This window comes from Panulirus ornatus, chromosome 7 (assembly GCF_036320965.1).
Source record: "Panulirus ornatus isolate Po-2019 chromosome 7, ASM3632096v1, whole genome shotgun sequence".
Taxonomy (NCBI): domain Eukaryota; kingdom Metazoa; phylum Arthropoda; class Malacostraca; order Decapoda; family Palinuridae; genus Panulirus; species Panulirus ornatus.
The window spans coordinates 7,220,857-7,242,448 of NC_092230.1; the positions used below are offsets into that span (position 1 = coordinate 7,220,857).

The window sequence follows — 21,592 nt, forward strand, 5'->3', positions numbered from 1 at the left end:
TCTTTGCTGGACTGGGAGGAGATGAATGGTAAGATAGTGCAGTTGATGATTGCAGTCCACTCCTTGGTGTATGAGGCACTGAAGGGTAAGATGGTGGAACATCTGATGCAGCTGTAACCAAGCCCACTTGGCTGCCAGATGGAGAAATCCCAGCACCACCATAACCAGCCACAGCAGGAGCCCCCATTCCACTCTTAGGCGATGGTCCAACCTATATGGTACCAAGCCCAGAAGAACGAAGACCAACAGGGACCAAGGAGAGGTAAGCAGGCAAGGGAGAAAGGAGACTAGTTAGTATCCAATAGCACCAGGTAGACTATGTGTCAGTTCCACTTTAATCTTAATTTTCAAGTTCTCCAGAGTGAAGCTGTTAGTACTATCATGAGTAGCTATCTACAGCATCCTCATATTTTTTACATTATCCATGCACTAATGAAACATTCAACTGAATATTTAAAATCCTCCAGTGTTGTGAGCAATAGTATTGCAAATTATCTCTTACTCTTTTGATATGTTTAAACTTTCCACAGTGGTGCTGCAAAATATGTTCAAATCAAAGAATAAAAAACAAAGTGAAATATACATCACAGCTTGCAGCATCACAGCTCACTACACTGCAGGTCTTGACTGTTTGTTTACTTATGATAATAAAAACATTTAGATTCAAAAGAGGTAACAACCGGTTTCCTTCAAAAGTGTGTAATGTTTAACAAGTAACAAACTTCCCAAGATATTTTTAGTTTAGAAAGAAATGAAGGTTGCTTTGAAAAATTTATAATACCCCCAACATACCCTACATGCATTAGGAAGAGGCTGCAGATATTTCAATAGTAATAATTTTTTTTAATCTCTAATACACAAAGATAATGGATTTAAGTGGTTATATATTTCACAGACCCTTCCTTCATTAAATACATAGAGGTAACTTAATAATACACATGAAAATGCTGTAACACAAGCAGGCAATACAAAATAACAATATTCAGTTTACTATAGAGTAGAATTTTCTTACCTTCAGTCGACAGACACTATCTAAATTATCTTAAGGAAATCACATAGTATAGGGGAGAAAGAATTCTACATGTGTACTCCCTGCATATTGTAGAAAGTGACTAAAGGGGGCTGGAAACCCTCCCATTCATGCATTTTAATTTCTAAAAGAGGAAACAGAAGAATAGCTCAGATGGGTGTCTTGAATGTGTGAGAACATAATCAAGATACAAGAGGAAAATAGAGGAGAAATATGAAGTATTTTTGAGGTAAGAAACCTGGAAGTCAAGGCTCTGAATGAAACGAAGCTTAATGGTAAAGGGGAAGACTGGTTTGGAAATGTCTTAGGAGTAAAGTCAGGGGTGGGTGAGAGGACGAGAGCTAATGAAGGAATAGGACTACTCCAGGAGCAGGAGTTGTGAAAATGGGTGATAGAGTGTAAGGAAGTAAATTCTACATTGATGTAGGTAAAACTGATAGTGGATAGCAAGAGATGAGTGCTTATGCACCTGGCCATGAGAAGTAAGACAAACGAGGCAAGTGTTTTGGGAGTAGCTAAGTGGTTGTGTCTACAGTTTTGGTGCATAAGACAGTATTAGTGATGGGTGATTTGAATGCAAAAGTAAGTAATGTGGTAGTTGAGGGTATAATTGCTGTGCCTGGGTTATTCAGTGTTATGAATGGAAATTGTGAAGAACTTGAGAAGTTATATGTTCCAGGAAAAAAAAAAAAGATTGAGAAAAAGAAATATATACACAAGTATATGTATCTAAATAGGAGATATGCTCAATGGGCATTATCAATTATGTACTAATTGACAGGCATGATCCCTACACTATTTCTCTCTTTTTTTTTAATGATTTACTCCTCTCCACAAATAATCCTATGCACTCATATGCTGATGACTCAACACTGCATTCATCCACATCCTTCAGTTCTGCTCCTCTTCTCTCTCTCGATTTGCATCTCTTCTTGACAGCTTCCACAATAAACTCAGACTTGGACAGGATATCTCAGTGGGTTACACAAGATCTTTTTAAGTATAATCCTCAGAGACCCAGTTTCTACCCATCTCTCGAAACCTCCTCACAACTCTCTTCTCTCCTTTGACGGTTCTGTAAATTCCACCTCTTGACTTGGTGAACATACTTGGTGTGACTGTCACATTCAGTCTTTCTTGGAAACCCCACATCACAGGAATAGCTAAGTCCCGTTTAGATGTTAAAACTTCTTTACTTCTGAAGAGTTGCTCTGTTTATACAAGGGATTGATTCATCCTTGTAGGGAGTACTGCTCTCACATTTAGTGTGGTTCTAGCTCTGCATCCTTACTTGAAAGTGTCGAGTTGAAATCAGTTTGCCTTATAAAATGTCCCAGACTAACTTCCCCTTGCCTTACATAGCAATGTTAGTTCACTTCTCCTCATCTATAGGTATTACTAAGGTTTTCGCTCCTGAGAGCTGGCTGCTTGTGTGCCCACACCACTAGCTAGACCATGCAGTACTCGGCAAGCTGCTGCATCACATTATTGTGTGGCCATTGGCAAATCAAGCATGGACCGTCCATACCTGCTTCTTTGCCCAAAACGTCGAAGTTGTGAAACTCTGCATTCTCATGTCTTTCCCAATACCTATGACTTTGCACATTTCAAAAGACAGGTTTTTCACTTTCTCAAAAATTCGTAAATACTCTTCCTTGTCTTTTCTTTTTCCGCTTCATAATTCTCTGTATATTTCAATTAAGGCCTATCCTTGATGTGGACTTTTGTCTGTGACTGAAGGCTTCAACATAAAAAAAGGAGAGAGAGAGAGACTTCTGGATGTAAATGTGCTGAGAGGGGCAGCTTATGGGATGTCTTATCACTGTCTTCCTGAGTAAAGGGTGAAGATTTGTAGAGGTTTTCGAAAAAGAGGAAATAATGTTGATGAAAAAAGAGTGGTGAGAATAAGTGAGCTTGTTTGAATAAATACCCTAAGAGAGTAAGTGTAGAAAGGCAAAAGGTGAAAGCAAATGAATGAGGGGAGTGGTTGAGGAGTGGGAGGTACTTAAGAAAGCAGTGATACCATGTGCAAAGAAACTAGGACTTGTGAGTGTAAATGGTTTTCAGTAACTTTTAGAGTGCAATATGGCCTTGTAATGTCTCACAGGTTAAGGACAGGTGCACAGTTCAAGTATAAAGATAATATTTTTTGGGTGAAAGTTATGTAACTCTGATAGTGTAGGAAGGAGGAGGAGGATTAAAGTAAATGCAACTTTGTGCAAAGTTCTTATGCTTAAATAGGCTGTAGCAGAGTGGTACCAGCTTAGATGGAGAAGAATTAGTTGCTAATAAGTTCATATATTTGAACCATGGAAGCGGAAGTGGATCATAGGGTGGGGGAGGGGGCGAAAATTTTGGGAGCCTTGAAAAATGTGTGGAAGTCGAGAACATTATCTCGGAAAGCAAAAATGGGTATGTTTGAGGGAATAGTGGTTCCAACAATGTTGTATGGTTGCGAGGCGTGGGCTATGGATAGAGATGTGCGCAGGAGGATGGATGTGCTGGAAATGAGATGTTTGAGGACAATGTGTGGTGTGAGGTGGTTTGATCGAGTAAGTAACGTAAGGGTAAGAGAGATGTGTGGAAATAAAAAGAGCGTGGTTGAAAGAGCAGAAGAGGGTGTTTTGAAATGGTTTGGGCACATGGAGAGAATGAGTGAGGAGAGATTGACCAAGAGGATATATGTGTCGGAGGTGGAGGGAACGAGGAGAAGTGGGAGACCAAATTGGAGGTGGAAAGATGGAGTGAAAAAGATTTTGTGTGATCGGGGCCTGAACATGCAGGAGGGTGAAAGGCGTGCAAGGAATAGAGTGAATTGGAGTCGATGTGGTATACAATGGATTGAACCAGGGCATGTGAAGCGTCTGGGGTAAACCATGGAAAGTTCTATGGGCCTGGATGTGGAAAGGGAGCTGTGGTTTTGGTGCATTATTACATGACAGCTAGAGACTGAGTGTGAACGAATGGCGTCTTTGTTGTCTTTTCTTAGCGCTACCTCGCACACATGAGGGGGGAGGGGGTTGTTATTCCATGTGTGGCGGGTGGCGATGGGAATGAATAAAGGCATACTTAAATTGTGTATGGATATGTCTGTGTGTATACATATATGTGTACATTGAGATGTATAGGTATGTATATACGTGTATGTGGGTGGGTTGGGCCATTCTTTCGTCTGTTTCCTTGTGCTACCTCGCTAACGCGAGAGACAGCGACAAAGCAAAATAAATATTCCCAACAAATACATAATACATTCACGCTTTGATCGATTATATCTAGCAATGTCTTTCAATGCAGAGGAAAAATACTACAAGTTTTTAATTCCTGTTAATGGAAATCACTGCACTTTAAAAAAAATCTTGGGATAATTTATTTATTCCCTGTACAGAGTAAGGTTGTAACAAAAAACTGTTCTGTCAATGAATATTAAATTTTTATTAGGAACAGCAGAAAGTTTATATATAAAAAATAGATTGTATGATCATCTTCAGACTATAGTCAAAAGTGACTGACAAATATAATAAAATGAGAGGAAAGCCAAGGTTTTCCAAAAGATTTCATACAAAAATGTATATACATTCATATCTAAAAATAAGAGTTGCACCACATTGCTGAAGGGAGTCTGCAATATCCATTCAATATCTTTACCATCAAAATCATTAAATACATATGCATTACAGACCTGAATACAATTACCTTATGGTGGTAAGGGAAGATGGTAAATATTACTTATCATACCCTTTAATCTAACTTATTCTGTACCATTACATTGCAGTTATTGCTATTTTCGTAAAATGAATTATTTGCATCTTTATCTATAGCAGAATGCCAGTGCTATCAACCATAATGTGTACATAGGTTTGTGGCACCACCACAACTGATAAGTTTGATTAAAAAAAATGCCACTAAAATGAGTGACTGAAGCAACACCCATTTAACAGAAATGTACCACAAATCATTTACATTATATGGCTGAGGCAATATATCTTAGATTTCCATATAATCATTGCATAAATTGGACCTTTGTGTTATTTCTTTCACACTAATTATTCCTTTACCTTAGAAAATCTTACACTTGATAATCTTAGATTATAAACATATACTGGTATATCATAAACTACTCACAGACTATGTACATAAAAATTGCATATTTACATTGCAATTCAAAGTCTGTACACGTTAAACATTTCTGAATAGTTTGAAAATCTTTTAAAAATACATTAGGGGGGCACTATTAGTCAAAGCCACTTACAATACATATGTTGTGTGATTTGTAAATGAAATATAGGGTTGTCCTTTGCTTGCACAATTGAAGTACAATAGTACTGCAAAAGTATAATCTTTGCCAAACACTCAAGTGAATGTATAATCTTAATGGTATTGCCCTTTTCAGTTTAAAAAAAAAATATTTAGACATCTATACAAGTTACAAAAGCAATGAATTCTATTTACAACAAAGAAAAAACAGTAATCCAATAATTCCTCTCCGAATACTTAAAGTAGGATTCCCAATACACGTTTTAAATCGGTGATTCCAAATGTCAGAAAATTTCCTTTACATCTTTTGTTGTTAAGGTGTTAAAAGTGAATTAGCAACACGAGAAATACATTTACAAATAGTTTATGGATGACATCTCGCATGCAATGCATTATTCTTTATGTACATGGCATATACCAAGTCTACAGTGGCATATGCATTTTCAGGTTTACAGAACACTGCATGAAAACATGAATATCACCTAGAAAAAAGTGACAGGCTTAGTTATATAAGGGGATCTGAATACCATTACTAACAAATTCCCAAACCAATAATTAGAGATATATACCCAAGGACATCAACCTCAAAGTTGGTGTTTGGATACACAAATCCTTTGTTGTAATTGAAATTGGTATCAACAATTACATTTCAAGTGTCCTCTCAGTTTCCAAGTAGCCACACAGAAGTATCACAGTAAATATATATACTGAATTATACATTAAATTTCCCATGAAACTGAATGGGATTTTTCTGGAAAAGAAGGGATCAGCTTAAATGAAAAAAAGGAAAAGACAAGAACCACCAGCTGTGAGAAATACTATAGTATGTAACACTGTAAACCCTGCCCAGCACCTGCTATTAAGTTAGGTTCTCAAAATGCAGGAGCAATATTTCACAACAGCTTCATGGTGTCTCCTTTCTATGCCTTTTTATTAAAGCAGGAAACATGGAAACTAGTTAAAAGGTATACAGATAGATTATCCTCATTTACATTATTCATTATGCAACCTCATCTTAGGTTTTCCCTCCCCATTACTTGGATTGGTTATAATCAACATACACTCGGACAACTTCTCCAGAATACTTGCGCTGTGATGGAAGGTAGTAAAAATCTGGAGTCATATCCTGCATGGCAGTATTATAAGAGGGCAAAGAGGAGGTGGTGGAGCCTCGAGGGAGTGAGTATGTTCCACGCGGGTCTGGACGTGTCTGAGGAACATTGCGTGGGCGCTGAAGAGAACGTGTATCTCCACCATATCCTCCTGGGTGTTGTGCAAGATGTCCTGGGTGGCCATTTGGCTCTCCATTGAGTCCATTACTGTGGCCATTAGATCTACCATATGACCCACGAGAAATATTTGGACGTGCAGAGCCACTGCTTACCATACGACGAGAGTTTAATCCATTTTCCTCAGTCTCAAAGCTCTCGTATGCATAATTCATGTTGCCCTGGCTATAGTCCTTCCAGCCTGAGTTGGTAATTAAACGCTCCTAGTAAGAAATACAAAGTGGTCAGAGTTGAGAATATTCACTATTTAAGATAGATAAGACTTATCTAAACACATATACTGCTAAAACTCTGTATAAATATATATTATAGAGTAATTGTAGTACTGTATTCTTATTAATACCAGATAGAAACAATAATATACTTTAGTTGTGAAGAAAATGATAATATCTAAGACTACTGTACTTAAACTATGCAACCTAACATCACCAGTTACGTGCTATCCTACTGCCCACCACCAGTCACAATGCATCCATCAAAAATAGTAAGTGATGCTTTTAATCAGGCACATAGCCTGGGTTCTCTGTGCTCAGAGGAGTGCCTGTCTTTGCTGGACTGGGAGGAGATGAATGGTAAGATAGTGCAGTTGATGATTGCAGTCCACTCCTTGGTGTATGAGGCACTGAAGGGTAAGATGGTGGAACATCTGATGCAGCTGTAACCAAGCCCACTTGGCTGCCAGATGGAGAAATCCCAGCACCACCATAACCAGCCACAGCAGGAGCCCCCATTCCACTCTTAGGCGATGGTCCAACCTATATGGTACCAAGCCCAGAAGAACGAAGACCAACAGGGACCAAGGAGAGGTAAGCAGGCAAGGGAGAAAGGAGACTAGTTAGTATCCAATAGCACCAGGTAGACTATGTGTCAGTTCCACTTTAATCTTAATTTTCAAGTTCTCCAGAGTGAAGCTGTTAGTACTATCATGAGTAGCTATCTACAGCATCCTCATATTTTTTACATTATCCATGCACTAATGAAACATTCAACTGAATATTTAAAATCCTCCAGTGTTGTGAGCAACAGTATTGCAAATTATCTCTTACTCTTTTGATATGTTTAAACTTTCCACAGTGGTGCTGCAAAATATGTTCAAATCAAAGAATAAAAAACAAAGTGAAATATACATCACAGCTTGCAGCATCACAGCTCACTACACTGCAGGTCTTGATTGTTTGTTTACTTATGATAATAAAAACATTTAGATTCAAAAGAGGTAACAACAGGTTTCCTTCAAAAGTGTGTAATGTTTAACAAGTAACAAACTTCCCAAGATATTTTTAGTTTAGAAAGAAATGAAGGTTGCTTTGAAAAATTTATAATACCCCCAACATACCCTACATGCATTAGGAAGAGGCTGCAGATATTTCAATAGTAATAATTTTTTTTAATCTCTAATACACAAAGATAATGGATTTAAGTGGTTATATATTTCACAGACCCTTCCTTCATTAAATACATAGAGGTAACTTAATAATACACATGAAAATGCTGTAACACAAGCAGGCAATACAAAATAACAATATTCAGTTTACTATAGAGTAGAATTTTCTTACCTTCAGTCGACAGACACTATCTAAATTATCTTAAGGAAATCACATAGTATAGGGGAGAAAGAATTCCACATGTGTACTCCCTGCATATTGTAGAAAGTGACTAAAGGGGGCTGGAAACCCTCCCATTCATGCATTTTAATTTCTAAAAGAGGAAACAGAAGAATAGCTCAGATGGGTGTCTTGAATGTGTGAGAACATAATCAAGATACAAGAGGAAAATAGAGGAGAAATATGAAGTATTTTTGAGGTAAGAAACCTGGAAGTCAAGGCTCTGAATGAAACGAAGCTTAATGGTAAAGGGGAAGACTGGTTTGGAAATGTCTTAGGAGTAAAGTCAGGGGTGGGTGAGAGGACGAGAGCTAATGAAGGAATAGGACTACTCCAGGAGCAGGAGTTGTGAAAATGGGTGATAGAGTGTAAGGAAGTAAATTCTACATTGATGTAGGTAAAACTGATAGTGGATAGCAAGAGATGAGTGCTTATGCACCTGGCCATGAGAAGTAAGACAAACGAGGCAAGAGTTTTGGGAGTAGCTAAGTGGTTGTGTCTACAGTTTTGGTGCATAAGACAGTATTAGTGATGGGTGATTTGAATGCAAAAGTAAGTAATGTGGTAGTTGAGGGTATAATTGCTGTGCCTGGGTTATTCAGTGTTATGAATGGAAATTGTGAAGAACTTGAGAAGTTATATGTTCCAGGAAAAAAAAAAAAGATTGAGAAAAAGAAATATATACACAAGTATATGTATCTAAATAGGAGATATGCTCAATGGGCATTATCAATTATGTACTAATTGACAGGCATGATCCCTACACTATTTCTCTCTTTTTTTTTTAATGATTTACTCCTCTCCACAAATAATCCTATGCACTCATATGCTGATGACTCAACACTGCATTCATCCACATCTTTCAGTTCTGCTCCTCTTCTCTCTCTCGATTTGCATCTCTTCTTGACAGCTTCCACAATAAACTCAGACTTGGACAGGATATCTCAGTGGGTTACACAAGATCTTTTTAAGTATAATCCTCAGAGACCCAGTTTCTACCCATCTCTCGAAACCTCCTCACAATTCTCTTCTCTCCTTTGACGGTTCTGTAAATTCCACCTCTTGACTTGGTGAACATACTTGGTGTGACTGTCACATTCAGTCTTTCTTGGAAACCCCACATCACAGGAATAGCTAAGTCCCGTTTAGATGTTAAAACTTCTTTACTTCTGAAGAGTTGCTCTGTTTATACAAGGGATTGATTCATCCTTGTAGGGAGTACTGCTCTCACATTTAGTGTGGTTCTAGCTCTGCATCCTTACTTGAAAGTGTCGAGTTGAAATCAGTTTGCCTTATAAAATGTCCCAGACTAACTTCCCCTTGCCTTACACAGCAATGTTAGTTCACTTCTCCTCATCTATAGGTATTACTAAGGTTTTCGCTCCTGAGAGCTGGCTGCTTGTGTGCCCACACCACTAGCTAGACCATGCAGTACTCGGCAAGCTGCTGCATCACATTATTGTGTGGCCATTGGCAAATCAAGCATGGACCGTCCATACCTGCTTCTTCGCCCAAAACGTCGAAGTTGTGAAACTCTGCATTCTCATGTCTTTCCCAATACCTATGACTTTGCACATTTCAAAAGACAGGTTTTTCACTTTCTCAAAAATTCGTAAATACTCTTCCTTGTCTTTTCTTTTTCCGCTTCATAATTCTCTGTATATTTCAATTAAGGCCTATCCTTGATGTGGACTTTTGTCTGTGACTGAAGGCTTCAACATAAAAAAAGGAGAGAGAGAGAGACTTCTGGATGTAAATGTGCTGAGAGGGGCAGCTTATGGGATGTCTTATCACTGTCTTACTGAGTAAAGGGTGAAGATTTGTAGAGGTTTTCGAAAAAGAGGAAATAATGTTGATGAAAAAAGAGTGGTGAGAATAAGTGAGCTTGTTTGAATAAATACCCTAAGAGAGTAAGTGTAGAAAGGCAAAAGGTGAAAGCAAATGAATGAGGGGAGTGGTTGAGGAGTGGGAGGTACTTAAGAAAGCAGTGATACCATGTGCAAAGAAACTAGGACTTGTGAATGTAAATGGTTTTCAGTAACTTTTAGAGTGCAATATGGCCTTGTAATGTCTCACAGGTTAAGGACAGGTGCACAGTTCAAGTATAAAGATAATATTTTTTGGGTGAAAGTTATGTAACTCTGATAGTGTAGGAAGGAGGAGGAGGATTAAAGTAAATGCAACTTTGTGCAAAGTTCTTATGCTTAAATAGGCTGTAGCAGAGTGGTACCAGCTTAGATGGAGAAGAATTAGTTGCTAATAAGTTCATATCTTGGAAGTCGAGAACATTATCTCGGAAAGCAAAAATGGGTATGTTTGAGGGAATAGTGGTTCCAACAATGTTGTATGGTTGCGAGGCGTGGGCTATGGATAGAGATGTGCGCAGGAGGATGGATGTGCTGGAAATGAGATGTTTGAGGACAATGTGTGGTGTGAGGTGGTTTGATCGAGTAAGTAACGTAAGGGTAAGAGAGATGTGTGGAAATAAAAAGAGCGTGGTTGAAAGAGCAGAAGAGGGTGTTTTGAAATGGTTTGGGCACATGGAGAGAATGAGTGAGGAGAGATTGACCAAGAGGATATATGTGTCGGAGGTGGAGGGAACGAGGAGAAGAGGGAGACCAAATTGGAGGTGGAAAGATGGAGTGAAAAAGATTTTGTGTGATCGGGGCCTGAACATGCAGGAGGGTGAAAGGAGGGCAAGGAATAGAGTGAATTGGAGTCATGTGGTATACAGGGGTTGACGTGCTGTCAGTGGATTGAATCAGGGCATGTGAATCTGAAACTGATAATCAATAAGCATTACTGTGGGAAAACAGGGTTTGAATGAAAGAAAAATTCAAGGTACAGTGAAAGCTGCTGAATGTGGAGAATTTATGTTTGATTAGAAGGACTGTGATGAGCTGGGTAAAAATGACTGCAAAACCTCTCTTTATGCTAGGAATAGTGAAGATTTGATTGGAAGAATGTAATCAATATTTCTGTGCTTGCATATTATGGAATGTTCCAAAGTCCATACAGTACGGCATTTATGAATTAAAAAATGCTTCAGTAAATCTGAGAAGAAAAGCACTCCATAGATGAATAAACTCGTGTGTGAATGGGAGATATGAGATGGGAAGGAAATGAGGTGACTAGTCAATAAAACTAAATCATGCAGAATGGGAGCTAGACTAGTCAATAAAACTAAATCATGCAGAATGGGAGCTATCACACTAAATGATCCCATTCTTTTGGCCCATTCTGAGAAAATGTTGAGTAATACGATGTGTCAATGTGTACTTGTGAGTAAGTTTGTATTGATTCGATCAAGAACAAAGTTGATAGTAGCAAAAAGGTTAACACATTTAGGAGTGATGTTTACTACCCATGGTTATGGTTATGCAGACCATGAAACTTAAGAGGTACACCAAGAGAAATAAATGTACTGTGCCCAAGACATCATGACTCATTCCAATGCCTTACTTTTTCATGGTATTTTGAAGTAAAGAATGAAAGCAGTGGAGAATATTAGTCATACTAATCCAGTAGGAATTAAGAAAACAGTGAATAATTAAGGTTTGAGCAAAGTATGGGAGCTAAAGAAGTCACAAAAGAGTCTACATACAGATCAGAGAAGACTTGAAAAATATGAACTTTACCATGAACAACAGGGACAGACTCATAAAATAAGCTATGGAAGCTACAAATATTCAAGAGATTAAGCCAATGAAATTAAGTTCACATAGGTCCACTTTGAGAGCTGATGGGAGCTTCTCTTTTCACAAAATGATTCAACAGTGTGCAGAGTAACTAAACAAGCAGCTCATAGTTATGTGATATAGTTTATTTTGTCTTATGCAGAGGATTCATATGACTGGTTTCTAGACAAATCTCTTGATCCATCCTAACAGTGTAACTGAGGTGAAGTAGCTTTCCATTTCATTATCACAGCATTTATATTACTGATGTTTTTCCTAAACCTTAATAGCCCCATTATGACAAATAACAATCATTTCTACCTCGGAAAAAATATGAGGTGAAAATTAAGTTTCTTACCTTAGTGCTAACAGGTGGAGTTTTGTTGTTCTTCACCTTGTGGATGGTAATGGAAGCCTGAATAATGGTAAGCAAGATCAATGCACCGACAACACCCAAAATGATCCATAATTTGTTGACCTCCAGGAACCTGAAAATGATAGGAAAATTCCAGCGTATGGATGCACACAAAACAAAGACATGAACAAAAGTAGGAGAAATCAGTAAGGGCAAAAAAGAAAGATGCTAACAACAATAAAAAGGAAAAATATATTAACCAGAAGGTGAAAGAGGGTAGAACACCGATAAAAGGGGGTGGGGTGGGGCTGGATTTGTAAATGGAATGGATGGGTATGGAAGTTTCAAATATCTTTTCTTGATATAATAACTGGTCAAAAATCAGAAAGTAAATGAAAACACCTAAGTCAAGGCAAATTTCAAATGCAAAGTTGCTTGAAATAATTTTCGACTGCTTTGAATCTGTGTCTCTGACACCTGTTTTCCCAACAAACTACCCTCTTTGGGTATGGGCTACTAAAATCTCTAAATCTACTAGAGGTCGAGTATCTAACTGCCTTAATTGCATACAAAATGATGTTCAAGACTAACCTTATAGCTGGATTCCTGTCATCAACATCCAGCTCTGTCACAGAATCCTCATGCACTGACTCTGTTGATGCTTGAAAGAAAATTGAATCAATCAATAAAGGGAAAAAAAATCAATTCTCAGTATATCCAACCCTTGCTGGTGTAACAATGTTTTAAAGACATAAGTATCAATTTGCAAGAGTATGTGAATGACAATTTGTTTTTTCATGATTAAGGTTAATGTATTTATTCATTCTTCATCAACTTATATATGCACAGTGATTATGAACAGTTTATGTCTTACCTGTACAATACCCCAGAACTATTTCTTCACTCACCAAAATAATGCCATTCTCAAAGACCCATCACCGCACCACCAGTAACAGCCAACACCAGTGTGTCTGTCCCTACCATGTTCTGTGTCCCTATGTGTTCTCTACCGCTGGAACCATTTCTACCACTGACCCATGTACACTACTGCCAGCTCTTTTATCTGTCTACTGTTATACCTTTGACTAAAATGAAAAAAATTATATATATTTTTTCCATACATATTTGCCATTTCCTGCATCAGTGAGGTAGTGACAAGAAGAGATTACTGAGCCTTAACGAAAAAAATTATTGCTTGTTCCCCTTCTCTGTTCCTTCTTTTGGGAAAGCAAAACAGAAGGGGAAGGTTGCCAGCCTCCTGCTACCAACACTTTTAGTTGCCTTCTATGACATTCAGGAATACATGGGCATTTTTCTTTCTCCCCATCCCCAGGTATATATATGTATGTATGTTTTTTTTATTATTAATATTATGCTTTGTCACTGTCTCCCGCGTTAGCGAGGTAGCGCAAGGAAACAGACGAAAGAATGGCCCAACCTGCCCACATTCACATGTATATACATACACGTCCACACATGCAAATATACATACCTATACATCTCAATGTACACGTATATATACACACACAGACATATACATATATACACATGTACATAATTCATACTGTCTGCCATTTTATTTGTTCCCATCGCCACCTCGCCACACATGGAATAACAACCATCTCCCCCCTCATGTCTGCGAGGTAGCGCAAGGAAACAGACGAAAGAAATGGCCCAACCCACCCCCATACACATGTATATACATACACGTCCACCCACGCAAATATACATACCTACACAGCTTTCCATGGTTTACCCCAGACGCTTCACATGCCCTGATTCAATCCACTGACAGCACGTCAACCCCGGTATACCACATCGATCCAATTCACTCTATTCCTTGCCCTCCTTTCACCCTCCTGCATGTTCAGGACCCGATCATACAAAATCTTTTTCACTCCATCTTGCCACCTCCAATTTGGTCTCCCACTTCTCCTCGTTCCCTCCACCTCCGACACATATATCCTCTTGGGCAATCTTTCCTCACTCATTCTCTCCATGTGCCCAAACCATTTCAAAACACCCTCTTCTGCTCTCTCAACCACGCTCTTGTTATTTCCACACATCTCTCTTACCCTTACGTTACTTACTCGATCAAACCACCTCACACCACACATTGTCCTCAAACATCTCATTTCCAGCACGTCCATCCTCCTGCGCACAACTCTATCCATAGTCCACGCCTTGCAACCATACAACATTGTTGGAACCACTATTCCTTCAAAGATACCCATTTTTGCTTTCCGAGATAATGTTCTCGACTTCCACACATTCTTCAAGGCTCCCAGGATTTTCGCCCCCTCCCCCACCCTATGATCCACTTCCGCTTCCATGGTTCCATCCGCTGCCAGATCTACTCCCAGATATCTAAAACACTTTACTTCCTCCAGTTTTTCTCCATTCAAACTTAACTCCCAATTGACTTGACCCTCAACCCTACTGTACCTAATAACCTTGTTCTTATTCACATTTACTCTTAACTTTCTTCTTTCACACACTTTACCAAACTCAGTCACCAGCTTCTGCAGTTTCTCACATGAATCAGCCACCAGCGCTGTATCATCAGCGAACAACAACTGACTCACTTCCCAAGCTCTCTCATCCCCAACAGACTTCATACTTGCCCCTCTTTCCAAAACTCTTGCATTTACCTCCCTAACAACCCCATCCATAAACAAATTAAACAACCATGGAGACATCACACACCCCTGCCACAAACCTACATTCACTGAGAACCAATCACTTTCCTCTCTTCCTACATGTACACATGCCTTACATCCTCGATAAAAACTTTTCACTGCTTCTAACAACTTGCCTCCCACACCATATATTCTTAATACCTTCCACAGAGCATCTCTATCAACTCTATCATATGCCTTCTCCAGATCCATAAATGCTACGTACAAATCCATTTGCTTTTCTAAGTATTTCTCACATACATTCTTCAAAGCAAACACCTGATCCACACATCCTCTACCACTTCTGAAACCACACTGCTCTTCCCCAATCTGATGCTCTGTACATGCCTTCACCCTCTCAATCAATACCCTCCCATATAATTTACCAGGAATACTCAACAAACTTATACCTCTGTAATTTGAGCACTCACTCTTATCCCCTTTGCCTTTGTACAATGGCACTATGCACGCATTCCGCCAATCCTCAGGCACCTCACCACGAGTCATACATACATTAAATAACCTTACCAACCAGTCAATAATACAGTCACCCCCTTTTTTAATAAATTCCACTGCAATACCATCCAAACCCGCTGCCTTGCCGGCTTTCATCTTCTGCAAAGCTTTTACTACCTCTTCTCTGTTTACCAAATCATTTTCCCTAACCCTCTCACTTTGCACACTACCTCGACCAAAACACCCTATATCTGCCACTCTATCATCAAACATTCAACAAACCTTCAAAGTACTCACTCCATCTCCTTCTCACATCACCACTACTTGTTATCACCTCCCCATTTGCGCCCTTCACTGAAGTTCCCATTTGCTCCCTTGTCTTACGCATTTTATTTACCTCCTTCCAGAACATCTTTTTATTCTCCCTAAAATTTAATGATACTCTCTCACCCCAACTCTCATTTGCCCTCTTTTTCACCTCTTACACCCTTCTCTTGACCTCCTGTCTCTTTCTTTTATACATCTCCCACTCAATTGCATTTTTTCCCTGCAAAAATCGTCCAAATGCCTCTCTCTTCTCTTTCACTAATAATCTTACTTCTTCATCCAACCACTCACTACCCTTTCTAATCAACCCACCTCCCACTCTTCTCATGCCACAAGCATCTTTTGCGCAATCCATCACTGATTCCCTAAATACATCCCATTCCTCCCCCACTCCCCTTACTTCCATTGTTCTCACCTTTTTCCATTCTGTACTCAGTCTCTCCTGGTACTTCCTCACACAAGTCTCCTTCCCAAGCTCACTTACTCTCACCACCCTCCTCACCCCAACATTCACTCTTCTTTTCTGAAAACCCATACAAATCTTCACCTTAGCCTCCACAAGATAATGATCAGACATACCTCCAGTTGCACCTCTCAGCACATTAACATCCAAAAGTCTCTCTTTCGCGCGCCTGTCAATTAACACGTAATCCAATAACGCTCTCTGGCCATCTCTCCTACTTACATACGTATACTTATGTATATCTCGCTTTTTAAACCAGGTATTCCCAATCACCAGTCCTTTTTCAGCACATAAATCTACAAGCTCTTCACCATTTCCATTTACAACACTGAACACCCCATGTATACCAATTATTCCCTCAACTGCCACATTACTCACCTTTGCATTCAAATCACCCATCACTATAACCCGGTCTTGTGCATCAAAACCACTAACACACTCATTGAGCTGCTCCCTAAACACTTGCCTCTCATGATCTTTCTTCTCATGCCCAGGTGCATATGCACCAATAATCACCCATCTCTCTCCATCAACTTTCAGTTTTACCCATATTAATCGAGAATTTACTTTCTTACATTCTATCACATACTCCCACAACTCCTGTTTCAGGAGTACTGCTACTCCTTCCCTTGCTCTTGTCCTCTCACTAACCCCTGACTTTACTCCCAAGACATACCCAAACCACTCTTCCCCTTTACCCTTGAGCTTCGTTTCACTCAGAGCCAAAACATCCAGGTTCCCTTCCTCAAACATACTACCTATCTCTCCTTTTTTCACATCTTGGTTACATCCACACACATTTAGACACCCAAGTCAGAGCCTTCGAGGAGGATGAGCACTCCCCGCGTGACTCCTTCTTCTGTTTCCCATTTTAGAATGTTAAAAATACAAGGAGGGGAGGATTTCTGGCCCCCCGCTCCCATCTCCTCTAGTCGCCTTCTACGACACGCGAGGAATGTGTGTATATATATATATATATATACAGTAGGGTTGAGGGTCAAGTCAATTGGGAGGTAAGTTTGAATGGAGAAAAACTGGAGGAAGTAAAATGTTTTAGATATCTGGGAGTGGATCTGGCAGCAGATGAAACCATGGAAGCGGAAGTGAATCATAGGGTGGGGGAGGGGGCGAAAATCCTGGGAGCCTTGAAGAATGTGTGGAAGTCGAGAACATTATCTCGGAAAGCAAAAATGGGTATGTTTGAAGGAATAGTGGTTCCAACAATGTTGTATGTGCTGGAAATGTTTGAGGACAATGTGTGGTGTGAGGTGGTTTGATCGAGTAAGTAATGTAAGGGTAAGAGAGATGTGTGGAAATAAAAAGAGCGTGGTTGAGAGAGCAGAAGAGGGTGTTTTGAAATGGTTTGGGCACATGGAGAGAATGAGTGAGGAAAGATTGACCAAGAGGATATATGTGTCGGAGGTGGAGGGAACGAGGAGAAGAGGGAGACCAAATTGGATGTGGAAAGATGGAGTGAAAAAGATTTTGTGTGATCGGGGCCTGAACATGCAGGAGGGTGAAAGGAGGGCAAAGAATAGAGTGAATTGGAGCGATGTGGTATACCAGGGTTGACGTGCTGTCAGTGGATTGAATCAAGGCATGTGAAGCGTCTGGGGTAAACCATGGAAAGCTGTGTAGGTATGTATATTTGCGTGTGTGGACGTTTGTATATACATGTGTATGGGGGGGGGGGTTGGGCCATTTCTTTCGTCTGTTTCCTTGCGCTCCCTCGCAAACGCGGGAGACAGCACAAAGTATAATAGAAAACTATATATATATATATATATATATATATATATATATATATATATATACTTGGAAAGGATCACAATATGGCGCGTGATTAAGTATATTCCTATGAGTCCATGGGGAAATGAAACACGATAAGTTCCCAAGTGCACTTTCGTGTAATAATCACATCATCAGGGGAGATACAAAAAAGAAATATGTCAGTTGATATACAACGAAGAGAAGTAGCTAGGACGCCATTTGGTAAACAAGTGACTGTTTACCAAATGGCGTCCTAGCTACATCTCTTCGTGTATATCAGCTGACTAATATTTCTTTCTTGTATCTCCCCAGATGATGTGATTATTACACAAAAGTGCACTTGGGAACTTATCATGTTTCATTTCCCCAAGGACTCATAGGAATGTATATACTTATTTGCCATCTCCTGCATTCACAAGGTAGCACCAGGAATAGAATGAGAAAGGCTGCATTTGCTCCTATCTATTCTCTAGCTGTCATGTGCAATGCACCAAAACCACACCTCCCTAGCCACAGCCAGGCCCCAAAGACATTTCTTGGCCATCTCACATGCCCTGGTTCAGTCTGTTGACAGTAAATATCTCCCCTCCATGCTACATCATTCTTATTCACTCCATCCTGTATACACCTTCCAACCTGAGCACTCAAAACATTTTTACTCCAACCTCCCATCTCAAATTTGGTTTCCACTATTCTCCTCGTCCCCTCCGTTTCTGTTGCATATTCTCTTTGTCAACCTTTCCTCATCATTCTTTTCATATGCCCAAACCATTTCAGGAACACTCATCAGCTCTGTCAACCACAATTTTCTTATTTCCCAACCTCTCTCCAAACCTTTTATTATCAAACCACCTCACACCACATATTGTCCCCAAACATATTATTTCCAGCACATCCACTCTCCTCTGCACATCTTCATATACAGCCCATGCCTCACGTCCATACAATATTTTTGGAACTCCTATACCTTCAACCACACCCACTTTTGCTCTCCCAGTTAACAGTATCCCACATTCCTTGAGGCTCCAAGTACTTTCATCCACTCATTCACCCTATGAATTACTTCTGCTTCCATTTGCTGTCATGTCCACTCCCGGGTATCTGAGCTTCCTCCAGATTTTCTCAATTCAAATTCACAACCCAACTTACATGTTATCTACCCTGCGAAGCCTAATAAGTTTACTTTTCACATTTTCTCTCAACGTCCTCCTTTCACACACACTCCCAAATTGATACTGAGCTAATTAATACCCTTCTCCCCGTAATAGATTTGGTATACCTGGATAAAAAAAATCTACTAATCTACACTAAATATACTAGGATCATCCTTGACCTTTTCACTACAGATCAAGTGCCTAAACATTTAAAAAGGGCTGGCAATAATATACAACATGATGAGCATGGAAGTTAGTAGGAATACACTTGCAATGTTAATAAGGTGCATAACTGGTCCTAAAATGATTCACAGTGTAGGAGAAAAGGAAACTCAAGAAACAAATCTTTAATTTGATCATATTAAATATATATATATATATATATTCGCCATTTCCCGCATTAGCGAGGTAGCGTTAAGAACAGAGGACTGAGCCTTTGGGGAATATCTTCACTTGGCCCAATTCTCTATTCCTCTTTTGGAAAATTAAAAAAACTAGAGGGGAGGATTTCCAGCCTTCTGCTCCCTCCCCTTTTAGTCGCCTTCTATGACACACAGGGAATACGTGGGAAGTATTCTTTCTCCCCTATCCCCATTTATATATATATATATATATATATATATATATATATATATATATATATATATATATATATATATATATATATATATTTTCTTTTTCTTTCAAACTATTCGCCATTTCCCGCTTTAGCGAGGTAGCGTTAAGAACAGAGGACTGGGCCTTGGAGGGAATATCCTCACCTGGCCCCCTTCTCTGTTCCTTGTTTTGGAAAATTAAAAAAAAAACGAGAGGGGAAGATTTCCAGCCCCCCGCTCCCTCCCCTTTTAGTCGCCTTCTACGACACGCAGGGAATACGTGGGAAGTATTCTTTCTCCCCTATCCCCAGGGATATACATATATACATATATACATACATATATATATATATATATATATATATATATATATATATATATATATATTTTTTTTTTTTTTGCTTTGTCGCTGTCTCCCACGTTTGCGAGGTAGCGCAAGGAAACAGACGAAAGAAATGGCCCAACCCACCCCCATACACAATGTATATACATATGTCCACACACGCAAATATACATATCTACACAGCTTTCCATGGTTTACCCCAGACGCTTCACATGCCCTGATTCAATCCACTGACAGCACGTCAACCCCGGTATACCACATCGATCCAATTCACTCTATTCCTTGCCCTCCTTTCACCCTCCTGCATGTTCAGGCCCCGATCACAAAATCTTTTTCACTCCATCTTTCCACCTCCAATTTGGTCTCCCTCTTCTCCTCGTTCCCTCCACCTCCGACACATATATCCTCTTGGTCAATCTTTCCTCACTCATTCTCTCCATGTGCCCAAACCATTTCAAAACACCCTCTTCTGCTCTCTCAACCACGCTCTTTTTATTTCCACACATCTCTCTTACCCTTACGTTACTTACTCGATCAAACCACCTCACACCACACATTGTCCTCAAACATCTCATTTCCAGCACATCCATCCACCTGCGCACAACTCTATCCATAGCCCACGCCTTGCAACCATACAACATTGTTGGAACCACTATTCCTTCAAACATACCCATTTTTGCTTTCAGAGATAATGTTCTCGACTTCCACACATTCTTCAAGGCTCCCAGGATTTTCGCCCCCTCCTCCACCCTATGATCCACTTCCGCTTCCATGGTTCCATCCGCTGCCAGATCCACTCCCAGATATCTAAAACACTTCACTTCCTCCAGTTTTTCTCCATTCAAACTTACCTCCCAACTGACCTCCCAATTGACTTGACCCTCAACCCTACTGTACCTAATAACCTTGCTCTTGTTCACATTTACTCTTTACTTTCTTCTTTCACACACTTTACCAAACTCAGTCACCAGCTTCTGCAGTTTCTCACATGAATCCGCCACCAGCGCTGTATCATCAGCGAACAACAACTGACTCACTTCCCAAGCTCTCTCATCCACAACAGACTTCATACTTGCCCCTCTTTCCAAAACTCTTGCATTCACCTCCCTAACAACCCCATCCATAAACAAATTAAATAACCATGGAGACATCACACACCCCTGCCGCAAACCTACATTCACTGAGAACCAATCACTTTCCTCTCTTCCTACATGTACACATGCCGTACATCCTCGATAAAAACTTTTCACTGCTTCTAACAACTTGCCTCCCACACCATATATTCTTAATACCTTCCACAGAGCATCTCTATCAACTCTATCATATGCCTTCTTCAGATCCATAAATGCTACATACAAATCCATTTGCTTTTCTAAGTATTTCTCACATACATTCTTCAAAGCAAATACCTGATCCACACATCCTCTACCACTTCTGAAACCACACTGCTCTTCCCCAGTCTGATGCTCTGTACATGCCTTCACCCTCTCAATCAACACCCTCCCATATAATTTACCAGGAATACTCAACAAACTTATACCTCTGTAATTTGAGCACTCACTCTTATCCCCTTTGCCTTTGTACAATGGCACTATG

General features: G+C 39.7%; 1 protein-coding gene and 1 long non-coding RNA gene across 7 annotated transcripts in view; one reads left to right on the plus strand and one right to left on the minus strand.

Moving 5' to 3' along the window:
* Positions 1-21,592, plus strand: part of LOC139749402 (uncharacterized) — a 135,756-nt gene that overhangs the window by 74,147 nt on the left and 40,017 nt on the right. The gene's annotated exons all lie outside the window — the stretch shown is intronic.
* Positions 4,439-21,592, minus strand: part of LOC139749401 (uncharacterized) — a 370,273-nt gene continuing 353,119 nt past the window's right edge. For 4 of the 5 annotated variants that reach the window (XM_071663212.1, XM_071663214.1, XM_071663210.1 and 1 more), the window contains 3 exons: positions 12,801-12,870; positions 12,213-12,342; positions 4,439-6,776 (listed from right to left, as the gene is read on the minus strand). In XM_071663212.1, coding sequence (XP_071519313.1) covers positions 6,318-6,776; positions 12,213-12,342; positions 12,801-12,870 — 659 coding nt within the window. In that variant the 3' untranslated portion in view covers positions 4,439-6,317. The other variant, XM_071663215.1, reaches the window with a different exon arrangement.